Below are 15,719 nucleotides of genomic sequence, written 5' to 3' on the forward strand. Positions count from 1 at the left end.
CTGCTATCCCTCTTCCCAAGAGATGTCTGGCTTGGAGGTCTGTAAACCCTACCATCTGCTGAACAGCATGCACAGCCAGGAAAGGGCTCTATAAACCAGCCAGAGTGAGAATGTCCATCTTGGATTTCATAGGAAACTAAAAAAACACAAATACCGAGAATCCCTTTCCCTCCTCTTTGCTTTTGCACAAGCTGCCAAATGAATGAAGAACAGCTTGGATCTACATCATCAATTTATTATATAACAATTTATTCAAGCCATAACTCTGTACAATTGACTTTAATTCCTTTAACGGAAGAAATTACAGCTTCAGGAAATAAAACCATACAACTCTAATTAAACTATTTGACATCAACACTATCATTCATATATAAACAATGTTCATCTATGGGCAGTTATCACCATGCCTAGAAAACTCACTCTTAGCAAAGAAAAGCACCAGTAGAGCACACACGAAATCTAGTCAGCTTCAATCTATCAGTTTGCCTATTAAGCAATAATTGATAATGCTATTAATAACGTATTAATAATGGGGACTCCACATCTTCAGCGGGAAAGCCATGCACAAGCATCAGTATATCCCTCATATTCACTTTCTCTTTGTCTATAACAAAAATATCTGTTGTGTATTTACCTGTTCTAATCAACTAACCTCTTGAAAATAATTAGCAGTGCCTCTGATTACCTAAACGACAGTCACTCCTCACAATTCTACAGATTTTGATCACTTAATTGGAATAATCCAATAGGCTGCAGACAGAGTATCTTAACATCTTCTAATAATGGACACTGACTATTGAAAACCAGGCACCATAAAGAAAAATATGGTTAAATTTGTAATCCCTTTTTAAACTTTTTGTATGATATTGTATGCATTGAAAATAGGGAGTAACTATAGTGCATGTGAGAGTATTAAGCAGCACGTAGGTATGTACCTATGAATACACACACAGAATAAACAACTCTTAACACTCAAACAGATAAATGTGATCTTCTCATTGGATCAGTTGTCTTATACTGAGAATAGTCTTTTACAAAGAAAAATGTAATAAAGAGTACTACAGTGGAAAAACAGGTATTTTTTATCACAAAACCAGATATCTGCTTCTTTACAACTTCCTGGGCACAGATTTCATGTAGGCAGAAAGAGTATTTCCTAAAGTTCCACGTGTTTCATGCCTAAAAATACTTCTGGAAATAATCAGTAAACAGCAGCAGAAACATATTTTTAAATGTTTGTTGTTGGAAGTACCTCTAATTTTGCACAGTTATTACCCAAGGTACTCACATGCACATTTATTCGCAGAGTTGGGCCACACCGCCATCGTAGGTTTCTGTTTGTTCCGAAATGCCTCTTCAACTCTAGCTTCTGTTTTCCGTACAGTGGAACCATGAGGATTTATTTGTTCTGCTGTTACTGATAAGCCTGCATACAGAAGATAACCATACCTATTTAAATAAACCAAGCTGCATAAAACTACTGAATTTAAAAAGAAACTTGGAATACCATATTGCAATAAGAACACATCAATTAATATTTAGCCGGACATTCAAAACAAAGATTAGAATATTTGTTTTCTACTGACAAAATAGCTTACTGGTTGCATGGTCTTAAAACTTTCAGCTCTGATGGATTAGAAAAATATGACTGTCTCTCACACATGGGTCCCCAAAGATTGCACTCTTCTATCCTTATTTCCTCTACCAAGTAAATTCTTATTGACAGTTTCAATTTTTTCTGATTTTAAACAGATGATTTAAAGTAAGTGGCAATTCATAATGGCATTGTATGCCGTATCAAAAAGAGTATCTGAATAAAAACCTTGTATTGTCACCATGATCTATGTTATGTAAAACGGATCCATTTCAGAGTCAATATGAGCTTTTAGATTAACAGAATGTTTCTGATTTTAACAAAAAGTCTGGTTTGCTTAATATAATGGACGTTCATCTCAAAGCTTCTACTATTTCATAGGTTTCTTAATTAAATTCTAAAAATGCAAACTTTCATACTGGCTAAGCATATTTAAAATAAACAAAACTCTGAAGTTTCATATTTGCAAATTACAATTTCCTATCCAACCACTAAAACAGTCTTCAAAATGTCATACTATGTCTCCAATAGTAACCAGAACCAAGTGATCAAGAACTGACAAGAAGCTCTAAAACTGATGAATGCAGAAATTAAGAGATTCATAAAGGAATTCTCACCTAACAGTTAATAAGTTACGGCATATGTTTCTAGGTACCATTACAAATATTTTAAACTGCGTATCAAATACATTTCATTACTCACAACATCTGCCACTTAGAACCACAGAATGGGTTGGGTTGGAAGGGACCTTAAAGATCACCTCGTTCCACCCCCCTGCCACGGGCAGAGACACCCTCCACTACAGCAGGTTGCTCCAAGCTCCATCCAGCCTGGCCTTGGACACTGCCAGGGATGGGGCATCCACAGCTGCTCTGGGCAGCTTGTGCCAGTGTCTCACCGCCCTCACAGTGAAGAGTTTCTTATTTATATCTAATCTAAATCTAGCTTCTTTCAGTTTAAAAACATTACCCCTTGTTCTATCACTACAGGCCCTACTAAAAAGTCTCCCTGCTTCTTTCTTTTAAGCCCCCTTTAAGTACTGGCAGGCTGCTGTAAGGTCCCCCTGGAACCCTCTTCTCCGTGCTGAACAACCCCAGCTCTCTCAGCCTGTCTTCACAGGAGAGGTGCTCCAGCCCCCTGACCATCTTTGTGGCTGGGCTCGCTCCAGCAGGTCCATGTCCTCCTTATGTTGGGGACGCCAGAGCTGGACACAGCCCTGCAGGGGGTCTCACAAGAGTTCAGTAGCGGGTGAGAATCACCTCCCTTGACCTGCTAGTCACCCTTCTTTTGATGCAGCCCAGGATTAGGTTGGATTTCTGGGCTGCAAGTGCACACTGCCGGGCCATGTTAAACTTCTACCTTGTTAACTGCTGGTTTCAACAAGAAGCTGCAAATTCCAATTACCTAGTACATATTGTTCTTAATTTACCAACTTAAAACTTGCTATCCTTCGATTTACCATCTATCAACAACAGCACCTCATTTCAGCAATACAAGAACAAGAAATTCTAGTTTAACTTCTAGTTACTGATTTTATTATACAGCTTATCATTCTGTACTTCTTTTGAAATTGTTCAGCAGTCTAAGTACCAAGTAAAAATGTCAGATCTGTTAAAAAATAACAGAAAAGTTATGAAAAAACAATGTAGTGAACACCTTCCATTTTAAAACTCTAAGATTGCTAAATAACTTGCCAAGAGAATTGTGAAAAAAATGGATATGGAATTTTTTCACCTTTATCTTCAGTATCCTGGAAATAAATTAAGAACTAATACATAGCACAATTCAGAAAATCAATGGCTTTTCAGTATGGTAAAGATTAAAAAGCCTATTGCATGTGTCAGTTACCTTCTAAGCTCCTCTGTGATTCTACACTGAAACACGTGATGACGCTTCATGAGAATATATTAGAAGCCTCATGCAGACCACCTTCCTCAATTCCATCCAAATGTCATGTTGAATGTTGAAGTCTTTCCAAACGTAGCCAAGAAAACGTTGGCCAAGATCTAATGAAGCACGGGGTATGTTCTTTTTGTCAGAAGACAAATCTCCCTTCTGATGGCCACCGCCACCCTCTCTGACTCAACCTGCGACTGCAACACTACCTTGGCCTCTTTTGAGCAGGTATTAATACAAGTTTTATACTCAGTCCAAGAGCCATTAGTAGAGTCACATGATAAACCTGGACTTTTCACAGCCCCACTGTTTGCATCCTTTCTCACACGAGTGCCATGCTAAGAATCTTAACTCTGGTAGGGCTTGAAGGTAGGATCCTTTATCAAGCCAAGTCCAAGCATATAGCAGAGAAATATGGACACTGTGTATTTTGGTTGGGGGGTGGGTGGTTCCCCATCAGACTGTACACATGCGAGTTTGGCACTTTCAAAGGAACATTAAAAGAGAAGCTTAAGGTAGTCTGAGCTGAAAAAAAGCCTGCTGTGCATCACACAGTGAAGCACACACACTGTGGCTTCAGTCTCAACAACCATTTAAGCCCTCGTCTGGACATCTCTTGTTGAATGCAAAAGAAGTACTTAAGGGCTCAGTTCCCCCTCCACTCTGTCTCATCCAGTGGTCAGACAATGAGGCCAGCTGCCCGATTCAGCGTGATTTTTGTTGGTATCAACAACCACCCTTGCATTTACATGACCAGGTGCACAAAGCTTTTGGACAGCAAAAGCCATAGTTTACACCACTTACAGTTCTCCTCAAGTTATTTCCTCACTGAAACATTCCATTATTTCAAAATAGACTCTTCTTATGAAGCAGAATGGAAGGAGGAGGATCTGGGGATCACTTTTATACGTGACCATCTGGTAATTGATGCAAAGTAAAAAACCAGAAATCTCTTAATGAACTTGTGGACATTCTATCAAAAGAAGAAAATACAAGTGTATGCCTTTTTGTCCCTTGTCCAAAATGTTCTGAAAGAGGGTAATGCCAGAGTCAGACCCGCAGATGCACTGTGATGTTGCCGACCCACTGTCTTGCTGAGTATATTCTGCAGAGAAAGATGGGAGTAATGGCAAGGCAGTCACATCCCTTTCATCCACGACAATGACCAGCACCAAGACTACATGTCTCAAGTAACCATCATCTTGACATTCTGCACCACAATCTTTGACGCAACACCCAATCCATGGACCTCAGACCTCAAGAGCTTGATGTTTTGTTTCATTCATAACTAATCAATCTAACACACCTTCTTCCATGCATTCCAAATCTGTCCTTGCTAATCCAGTACGTGATCTTAGCCTTCCACACTTCACAGCTGGGCCAACTGAAGAGCTCATTTGTTCTTGCAACTACCACAATGTGGTCCAGAAGCATGAGCATCTTTGCAATCTGACCTGCCAGTACCTATGACACTGTAACAGTTTCCACACCAATGCATAGAATGCACCTTGAAACTTGCCTGTTGCTGCATGCGAGCTGTTGTCACTCACAAACTGGTACTACTAGTCACTTACCTATATCTGAAGGTCCACTAACCAGTATCTGAGAACGTTACTACCTTCTTTTTCTGATTTAACAAGTTCATTGCATGACATCATCAGCCTTAATAATGACTTCTGAAAACCCACCTCTTTCAAAAGGTCTGCAGGTCATGCCCCAGAAATATATATTACTTGGTCACTGCCACAAAAAGAAGGGCAGCATTCCAGTTAGCTCTTGTGAGGCTTGCAAGGAGGGACTACAAGCTATATAGTCGCTCTCTGTAACAAAGAGCTCTTACAAACAGTCACTTTAACCTCAGCAGCTATAACCTTTAACAATCATGGGGGACTCGGATAATTAACTGAGCATAGCTCACAGCGTGACACTAAGGCCAGAATTGTGAATATTCCTGTACTTCTAATAGAAAAGTACAGAGGAGAAATGAAGGCATTATATTAATTCTATTTCACAACCACGGTGAATTACAATTGGTTCACTTATCCACAATTCAAGACACACATTGGAAGCTTGTACAGAATTAAACAAAAAAATGCACGACTGAATAGGAAAATAAAAGAACTGTATCTGTTTTAACCTGAAGAAGAGACAACCTACAGATACTTGCATAGTTCAAAGAAAATTATTAATAAATTCTACCAACAGAAGTATTTCAAGCATCAGCAGCTGTAAGGTAAGCCCAGCCAAATACAACCTAGAAATCAAATAATGCAGTATTTTACCAAAGCAGGAGGCAAAGCAGGAAACAACTTGCCAAAGTAAAAATGGAATTATTGAAATCACTAATTCCAAAATCAGCATGAAATTTTGTTCTAATGTTGTTTTCCAGTGATTTTCAACCTTTTCAACTTTCAGACCTTTAAAACTTTTCTGTGGAGGTACAAAGTCATTCATATAAACAGAGCCTTGCTCCCCTACTGGGAATACGTTTGGGCTCTTGATGGTCACTGTGAAAGCTGTGCAGAGACTTGGATGTCTATGGACTACCAGTTGAAAACAACTGCACTAATTTAAACAAAAACTAAGTCACTGACGCCCTCCAGTGCAGGGGGTTGTGTTTCCTGATTCTGGACTATTAGATAGTCAACCTCATGCTCCTCTCAATGAGGATGTAACAGCTGTTTCTTAATTCAAAAAATCAACAGATTATCACCAAAAATATACTTGTGCACATACCAGGGTGAACTGAAAATCCACTGGTTTAGATGCCAAAGACCCTTATCATAATTGTTATTACACTGCATTATGTGGTATTTTTAGAATACGTCCCTGGTTGCACCAAATCTTCAGTTAGTACAGCAACCCCAACATTTACCTGTTCGCCGTGTTCTACAACACTGTTTGTACCAGTAGGCAATGCATTCTTCCTTTACAAGGACAGACGGTGCCTTACCAGAGTAGCTCACATAGGTGGAAAAAGCAGACAAAAGTTTCAAGCTCAGCCATCCTTTAACATGCACTGAGCCTGACATGCTTTCTATAGTTAGTCTTCAATTTAGATTTTTGTATGATTATTTGTAAATTCTGTTTTCTATCCCATATATGTTGTGTTGTGATAAATGAAGTTAAATATACCTCTTTTTCTTCGTGCTTCCTTGATTTCTTCACACATCTTATTAAATTCTGGATCCAGTTCAGCAGCAATGATAGCATGAGCAGTGTCTTTCAAAGTACACGCTCTATGTCTAATTATTTTATCTAGAAAACAGGACAGAACACTTGTTAATTATATCACAATTATTTAAATTTTTGACCATTTCTATGTTGTTCTGTATTGTATATGGCAACACTGACACAGCAGAAGTAACCGGGAAATATTATATTATGTATGAAAACATAGATGAATCAATACCACAGCACGCTCAAAAACCACAACCCAGCTATTTAAGAGATACAAGATTTTTCAGAAGTACAACTTGTTACTTTAACAGTGGCATTTATAAACAAATGCAAACAGGAAATGAGGAACACACCTGAATCAACTGGCAATCTTTACAAACTGGCTAGAATCAGCCAGTTGCCACAGGCAGATCTACACAGTATAAAGGAGTACAGTGCAGAGAGTTCCAAAAGCAACAAGGGACTTGTCCAGGAATTAATTTACCCACTGGTGTCTAGGAACACACATGCAATTATACCACCTGTAAAATCATACCAGACATCTCCTGCATCTGTACGGTAGACATGGCTTGCCTATATTACTCCCCTGATTTTTTTTTAACCTTAAATTATCTCTTAATTGTTATTTAACAACTGCTATAAAATTCAAAACTGTGCTAAAACAGATTACTTTATTGCTTACATTGAACAGGTATTTCTCATTTTAATCCACTGAGAAAAACTGGCAAGAAACAAGCCTCAAGTTTGCTACATTTTCACCTCCATTTGGGGAACAGGAAAAAAAACACTGCCCCCACTGCAAGCCTAAACGTGACTCATGAAAAATACATTTTTTTCAGAGAAGACCAGTTCTGATACCTTTGAAACACACACAAGAAATTATTCCAACACTGTTGAAATTTGAAAAGTAATTGTAACTTAATAAGTAAGCCTGTATGTGGAGAAAATTGACACCTAGAACATTGCTTTTCAATGAAACCTACAATGCAATTGTTTGCCTTTAGTACAAACATACTTAATTTGTCAATTCATCCATACTGAATTACTTTTTCCAGCTGATGGAGGTACTGCAACAGCAAATATCAACATTAATGTCTACAACATATTATGCAATTAGCAGATTTACTGTTTTAGCAATCACTAAAGACATCAATCAAGAATACCAGTGAATTTTTATTAAACAAGGTTTATAATTCTAGAAACAGCAATTCTAGAAACTGTTAAATCAAAAAGAACATCCAGTATCCAGGTCAAATGAGCCCTCCATGTGTTTTCTAGGGAAATCTACCCACTTTAATCAACTGGAAACATGAAAGTTTTTACCCACATGTATTTGAGAAGCATTGTGGTTTATGATCACAAAAAAATTATACTGCATTCTTTGCAGAGGTAATATTAGTCAGATAATAAAGTTCAAGATGCCCTCTCAAATCAAAGGGGGGGGGGGGGCAGGGTGGAGAATAAAAAAAGAAAAATCAAATCAAGAGTATTTGATTGAACTACTACTCTCCTCTAAGACTGTTACAGGCAAGATTTTGCCACACAGTGCTTCAAAGAGGCAAATACTATTATGTCTAACACACAATGGTTACGTTTCCATGCCTTTAAGAACATTTCCTGGTCAAACAATGGCAGGGAAAAACAAAAGCAAAACCCAACTATCTTACTACATAAACTATATAAAATTTTATAGCAAGGTATCAGGGGAAAAAAAACCAATGAAGCCAGTCTTGAATATCTGTACTGTGTGTAACACCAGCTAGTCTGGTACTTCAACTGCTTTTCCAACTTAATGGCAGGACAGAAGCAGATACTGCATGATTCTTCTGCAAATTCAAGCATGAAGCAGAGGCAAGCATATACGCTCTGCTTTAGAGAATGTGTTACGGGTTAATATTCAGTTAGTGCATCTGAAAGCATGTAATGCTTACTCAGAACAGACATGATGTGCTGTTTCAGCAGTGTATTCACACAGCAGCTCAAGAAATCTCGTGTGCCAGAAGAGCAACACATCATTAATGGGCAACTGCACAGAAGACAGAACTATCTTTCATGATCTACTCCATGATGAGAGACTCTAATCCAAAACTTAACCTACAAATAGCCAGATCAGTTTCTTCAGACTGCATTTCCTAGAATTAAACAACCAAGGCCACAGATCCAAATGGCCTAAAAATGAGAACAAAGGGTGCATATTAATGCCAACTCTTCCCAAAGCCCATCACTAAGTCACAAACATGCATCAGTCACTTGCAGGAGGTATGTCTCTCACTCCTCATCTCCTAAACAGGCACTCTTCAGAAACATTCAGAATCCCAAGTGTCCATCAAGAGCTTTGATTAGTTTACATCAATTACACATTAGAAACCCTCAAAAGTGTGTTATCAGGAACACAGAAAACCTTTTGATGTATATTATAAATGTATTTTTTGTAGTTGTAAAACAAAATGCATCATAAATTGAAGAAATAGCTGATCTTCTACAGATACGAAGCAGCACTGGGTTCAAAAGGCAATGCGAAACAAGTGTAACTGACCAGACTACGCTGTAGCTACTCCACATGAGACACCTGCAATCACCTCAGAAAAATAAAAAATTTGAGAAGAAAAATACAGAAAAATCAGGCTTTAACCTGGTTGAATGATTTCACGGGATTTAATGAAAAACTTCTTTGAACACACTGGACTACACTTGTAGATGGACCCAGATTTGCAAGTATCACATCTATTAAATACAGCTACATTAAAAGAGTGCTTTGTCGCTGTTGTTGTTTTACTGATGGCTACCGAAGCTGTCAATTAAAAGGCAACGTACACTGTAAGGCAGCCCTAGTGAAAAGTACACAAGGTGTTCTGACCTTAGTTTTGAGCTTTTGCATGCATTCCCATCTACAAATTCCATTTCAGTTCAAAGCATCCCACCCCAGTGTGTCAAGAGAGTAACTTCTGATCTCTGCTAATGAGCTGCAACTGACTTCCTTTTCCTTGCCTGATGGTTTATCCTGTATTATTTCTACCCCCACATACATAGTTCTTAACTTCAAATATGGAAATATAGCAGGCTACTGCCAGACTGTGTGCAGGATTCTCTGCAGAGCTCTCCGAATTATGTTGGGGGTTTTGTTGCATATACAAAGTTTATTCACTGAAAAGGAGCTATCAAACTTAAAAGAAAACCTAATTTATTAGAAGACAACTCTGAATGCTGCAGTTCTGCTCTTACAATGTCCTCCAGCGTAGCACATGCCTCAGAACACTAAAAGCACAGACCCTTAGGACTTGCTTATCCTAATTGTCACATAGGATGCAGTTTATTTAAATACCTGAATAGTAATCAAATACATGATTAAATACCAGGCTTTTGGGTAGGTAGGCCAAAACGGAGCAGTTCCTTACCTCCAGGATCTTTGTCTGGATTGTACTCCAAAGCATTGCTGCAGATCAGGTCAATATCTGTTAGGAAATCCTTGGCTGTTAAGTAGTTGTGTTTATCAATTTTGGTTATTACTGTTGATAGGTCCATTGGCTCTTTGATAACTTCAAGGTAATCTGAAACCTATAAACAGACAGCACATAGAGATGACACAGGACCATAGGCATTCCATCTGAACACTGCCAATTTCATGTCTTTAGACTCTTATTCATTCCACATGTTTAGCTCTAATACATTAACTAAACATTTTGACTTCTAAACAAATCTATGTTGAAAACAGAAGTTTTATCAGACTAAAACACAGGACTTCCAAACCTCATTAATTTATCTTTCAAAATGAATTTAACCGTATTTTTTGAGGCAGCACATTTTAAGGTAAATTAATTTTTCATTTTACTTAGACTGATTTACTTACAATTTTTTTATAGTGTTTTAACACTGTCATGGATTATAAAGGCGAAAACAATCAGCCTCACTCAAAACCCTAGGGAAAACCAGGGAAACTGCATTTTGTTCACCTTGTAGGTGACTGAACAGTCAAACAGTCAGCTTTTAAATATCTTCTATTGAATAGAATAGTTCCTTCAATCAGTCATTCAACAAAAAACGTCAGGTTTTATTGACTGAAGATGTCAGATTGACTGTGCAGAAGGGCAGTCTAAAGAGAAAGTGTCGTGTCATAGTTCACAGCTTACTATGAGCTTAACTTCTAACTGGAGATTTAGCAGCCACTAGGGTACACTAAAAAGTATTTAATGTAATTAACAATACTGTAAGGGTCTCAAGCTTGATAGTCAAATGCATTAGCACAACTGCTGCAACAAAGTTCACACACACACCCCCCAAAAAAAAAAATATCTATGAATTTGTTATTTACTTCAAGGAAAAAACCCCAACATTTACTTGAATGTTTCAATGTGATTACAATTACAATCAATTAAAAATATGGACAGCCTCAGAAACAGTATTGAGTTTTTTCCTTTGAAGTCACCCATGTACAACAGTGGCTGCCAAAAGACTGAAGAGTTAAATACATATTCTGATCAAGCCATAACAGCTCTGGGTACACAGAGGGTACACTCTGTCCCCTCATCCAGGTCATTGATGAGTAAGTTGAACAGGACCAGAACCAGTACTGACCCCTAACTGCTGCTGAATTAGTCAGGAAAATCCTTGACTTATCACATAGCAGCATTCTCTGCAACACAAGTAGGACTGGAACACATTTAACGCATTTCCTAAGCAAGTCAAGGAGACAGGCTATTGTAGAAAAGGAAAGGATAGTCCTGTACTTACATGCACCAGGAAGGATGGAAATGATTGCATTTAATTTCTAGCACTACGATAGATTAGTAGGGTTCTGGGCTAGTCTTTTTAAATAAGACATTTACATTTTGCTTCTCTCCACCTACAAAGCCAGGAGAGTAACTTGTTCTTTCTTTACACGCCCTTATTCACGTCAGTTTAGACCAGAAAGAAACTGCCTTTACTATGAGTATTGTTTCCTTTAATAATGGACCTCCTAAGCAGTTTCATAATAAAAATCAAACAAAGTTACTGCTCAGACCAAGCTTGCACTGTAAGTTGCCACATTAAAGAGCTCCTGACAGTGTTTCAAAAAAAGTCAGCTACCAAACACTACAGCAAGCTCAAACTGAGAGGGGACTGTGTGGGCCCATAAAAGATGCCTGTTCCATCCTGCATGGAATTTACACTGCAAATCTGCTTTTTACAATGCTGTATTTCCAATGTCCTATATTCATCTCTTAATGTCTTCCAAAAGAGATGCTTCTCTTCAGAAGCAATTAAGCTTTTTTTTTTAATTAGCAAGCTTGCAATCGGCCAGCATCTGATCTCAAAGTCAGACTGAACACAATCCTACTCATACAGAAGCACCTGGAAATAGACTTGCAGATCAAACTGTCTCATCAGTTAGGTGTGCACACTCTATAATCAACCAGTTAATGCCTTATAATGTGCTACCATCTGTGATTAATGGCATCCACAAGCATTACTGCTGAAATTATTCAACAATACTATTAATGCTGAATACATTACAGAACACAGATCACTTTCCCAGAATTATCGTGCCTATGATTACAAAGTTGTAAAAGCTTTTATTAAAGAATTATATTTATGGTTTCAAGTATTTCAGGACCACTGGTAGGGATAGGAGGGAGGGCATTTTTAAATGCTGATTTCAGTTACAAAATTGACAGGAATGCACAAGTCTTTCAATAGGTCACTGGTATAGCCAAAGAACATCCTCCAACTCTTTGCTTAACAGATGATGAGGCTGTGACCATCGCACCAGCTAAAAATCAGTAGATTCCTTTTAGATTGGAAAGATTATGGACCAAACATTATTATTTTTTTAACCTAAGCATTTCCTTTTTTCAATTTATATCCTTTTTCTAATAGTTTCAACTTCATTGTTTGCACATTACTGAAACAAGACCTCTTCAATATCCACCGGTTTGCTGAAGATGTTAAAGCGTTTGTCTGTGGCCAGCCTCTTGGTAACATCCCTGAGAAACAACCGCAGCTCTCTCAATGTGTTCTCTTCCTGGTCCTCCATTCGCTGTTTTTCTGCTTCTGACAGCTCACGGGCAGGACATGGCAGTGCAAGAGGAAGAACTTCCAGAGCACGAAGAGCTAGGGAAAAAACCACAAGAAGTCAGACAATGGAAATATTAATAACACAGTGGCTCTCGGGATTACGCCATTCCCATTTTCATTATAGATTTAATCTGCCTCATCGATCTAACTATCACTGCATTCTTAACCCCACAGCTCTCCATTTTCCAAAACTGGTAACTGTAATACACAAAATTTATTCTGGGCACTGATTAACACTGTCAAATGTTAATGACACTAACCGTCATTTACCCACACATTTTGAAAAAGGAAAATATCAGATAACGTAATTATTGGTTTTATTGTAACTTAGTTTACCAGCCTGTTTCCTTCTTGGTGGGGGCATTGCTGCCTCATCAAGAATTAACCCTTTGAAAAATCGCAATCTGTCTTCTTCACTCGGTCTTTGAATATAAAAAACCTCTTCATACTGGATTCTGAAAATACATTTCACCTAAAAAAAAAAGAAAACAGCCATATGAAAATTGAGCCCCCACTCAAAAATACATGATTAATGACCATACTAAAACACCAGTCACAAATTTTTCAAAATTAGCCACACGAGCAAAGACAGTAAATTCTACCCAAAGCTGCATACACAGCCTAGGGAAAGAAAATACTTGTAATTCTCATTGAATTTTCCATAGTAACTAAACCTGCAGTATCCCATGATCCCAACAATGGCCCCTCTGCAGTGAAAAGACAACAAAGGGCAGGAGAAAAAAAAAATCAAAGGAAATGTTGACAAAAAAATATAAGAACTCCCCTCCCCCATCTTGAGCCTCAGAAGATACAAAGCTAAAGGTTAGGCCTTTAGACTAAATCTGCATTTAATTATACTGGAGTAATTTGTCAAAATGAACTTCTGACAAAAGGAACAATTCTGTATTCTCAGCAAAGCAGCATGGAGATCATAAAAATCAGTAACATGGACATACTTCCCTCATAAAAGAAAATTACATTTACTTAATATTACGTGTTCAGTTTGACATACTTTAAATTAGAAAACCACTGCATCACAGACTGTTTTTCCATGATCAAAACATTCTGAAGAGCACATACCTCCCTAACAATGCCTCCTTCCACAATAAACTTACCTCTTCAGGCAATTCACTATACATGGACTCAGAGGTAGACAGTAGAAATATAGGGGTGAAAGATGGTATATCTTGCAGCAAAGTTAGAAAAGTAGCTCTCACAGTTTCACTGACAGCTTCCCACCAATCACCAATATGAGGCATGTAAACAATACTTGGGACTGTTCTTCGAGCTTCACGAAAGATCTAATGAAAAGGTACAACAGTGTTTAAACTAAGAAACTCATTATCACTTGTAATGAAATTCTTGTGGACTAAGAAATGACTCACATTTGTGGTATTTTATATACAAACGTTACAGTAAAAGAAAATTATCTAATAAATAAAGGCTTTCTAAACAAGTGTTTGTGACTCTTAGCAGCATCATTCAGCTACTTTATGTCAATGGGCTAGGGGCACTATAAAACAAACACTTGTCATATATGTTTTAAAAACTTGCTAAGACTGAACAATCAAGATGAAAACTGAACTGGTTTGCAACCCGTGCAAAATCCATCCCAAACAGGTTTGAAACCTAGAAGATTTAAAACTAAGTAAATAAACCTAAAAACACAGCACACCAACTCATGCACAAGATAATAAAATGAAAATCAGGAACTGAATAACCATATTAAGCTTACCTGACATTAGGTATGTGACTGAGGGGGCAAGTTAAAAATGTAATTACTCTCACTAGTCAGCAGAGACACCTCAATCACCCTCCAGAGACCCCCTTCTTTTAAACTTGAAAATAGAAGGAGACTATGAAAACCTGGCTTTTAATTTACATTACAGTCAGCTGCCTTTATATTGATGCAACTAATCTGTTCCAGAATTACACCATTGACTTATTATAGAGAATCTGAAATGTCACCTGTGCACATGATTCTTCAGGCGTTTTGGCACTGACTGAATAAAGTGCTGGCAGATCTAGCCTGTGTACAGAGAATTTTTCAAGAGCATGCAATAGTGCTGGAGCAAGGTGTGAAGTCTGACCCGAACCTCTCTCCCCAGATAGCAGTAATCTTGGTCTGTAAGAGGTTGGCTGGTGATAAGCTGACCTGCAACAGAATAAGTCACAAAATACAATTAACATGCCAATGTTATCAATGGATGGATATATAAAAGAAGATATTTTAGAATCCAGTTTCCTACAACAGCCTGAAAAGATTCAGCTAACTCTACTATCCCTCATCACTACTCCAATTCTCAATAACCTGAGCTTTGCCTATTCTTTGATTTCACAATTTAATTCAAACTCATCTGTGCAAAGCTCTTCACATATTAAATTCATTAAAACTGTGACTATAACCAGTTGATTTAAAACCAATTCCTTGATCCTATAAAAAGACTTAATGGACCTCCAGTGAAGATATCTATTTAATCAAGTTCAGTCCTAACTACCAAAGCATCTCTTCAGTAGCTTCAGGAATCCAAGATTGAACCATTCATCCCTTAAGTGCTACCCAAGGATTTCCAAGAACCACCTAACATCTCAATATTTTGTTTATTTAAGAAATAGGACCTAAAGTAGGATTGAATAAAATCACGATTCATCTTCTATTCTAGCATATTCATACACTTTATTCCATAGATTTCCGGACAGAAAAAAGATTTTAAAGGGAAAACTGTGAAGGTAAATATTTTTTTTTGTTTTGCTGTTGAGAAGAAATCCTAAGGAGTACATACAAGCATTTCTGGGGGTTTGCATATGTTTGTTTTGGGGGGGGTCACCCTGTTTTAGGGATGAGACAGCCAAGAAGAGAGAAGCATTAGGTTTTTCCATTAAGAGTCTTTTCCATTTATAGAAAATTGATTATGAAACAAGACAGTTGCTTACATTAATTTGCATTTTCTCTCATTAAGGCATTTTTATCTGTGCATCTACCAGCTTGGGCAATGAA

The 15,719-nt window shown here is 37.7% G+C and overlaps 1 protein-coding gene across 4 annotated transcripts in view; it reads right to left on the bottom strand.

The window, feature by feature from the left end:
• Positions 1-15,719, bottom strand: part of ATAD2B (ATPase family AAA domain containing 2B) — a 77,896-nt gene that overhangs the window by 19,568 nt on the left and 42,609 nt on the right. For 3 of the 4 annotated variants that reach the window (XM_040597908.1, XM_040597911.1, XM_040597910.1), the window contains 7 exons: positions 14,690-14,876; positions 13,837-14,022; positions 13,058-13,193; positions 12,561-12,757; positions 10,066-10,225; positions 6,626-6,748; positions 1,289-1,426 (listed from right to left, as the gene is read on the bottom strand). In XM_040597908.1, coding sequence (XP_040453842.1) covers positions 1,289-1,426; positions 6,626-6,748; positions 10,066-10,225; positions 12,561-12,757; positions 13,058-13,193; positions 13,837-14,022; positions 14,690-14,876 — 1,127 coding nt within the window. The remainder of the gene's footprint in view (positions 1-1,288; positions 1,427-6,625; positions 6,749-10,065; positions 10,226-12,560; positions 12,758-13,057; positions 13,194-13,836; positions 14,023-14,689; positions 14,877-15,719) is intronic. The other variant, XM_040597909.1, reaches the window with a different exon arrangement.

The sequence above is a fragment of the Falco naumanni genome, chromosome 6 (genome assembly GCF_017639655.2).
Source record: "Falco naumanni isolate bFalNau1 chromosome 6, bFalNau1.pat, whole genome shotgun sequence".
Lineage (NCBI taxonomy): Eukaryota > Metazoa > Chordata > Aves > Falconiformes > Falconidae > Falco > Falco naumanni.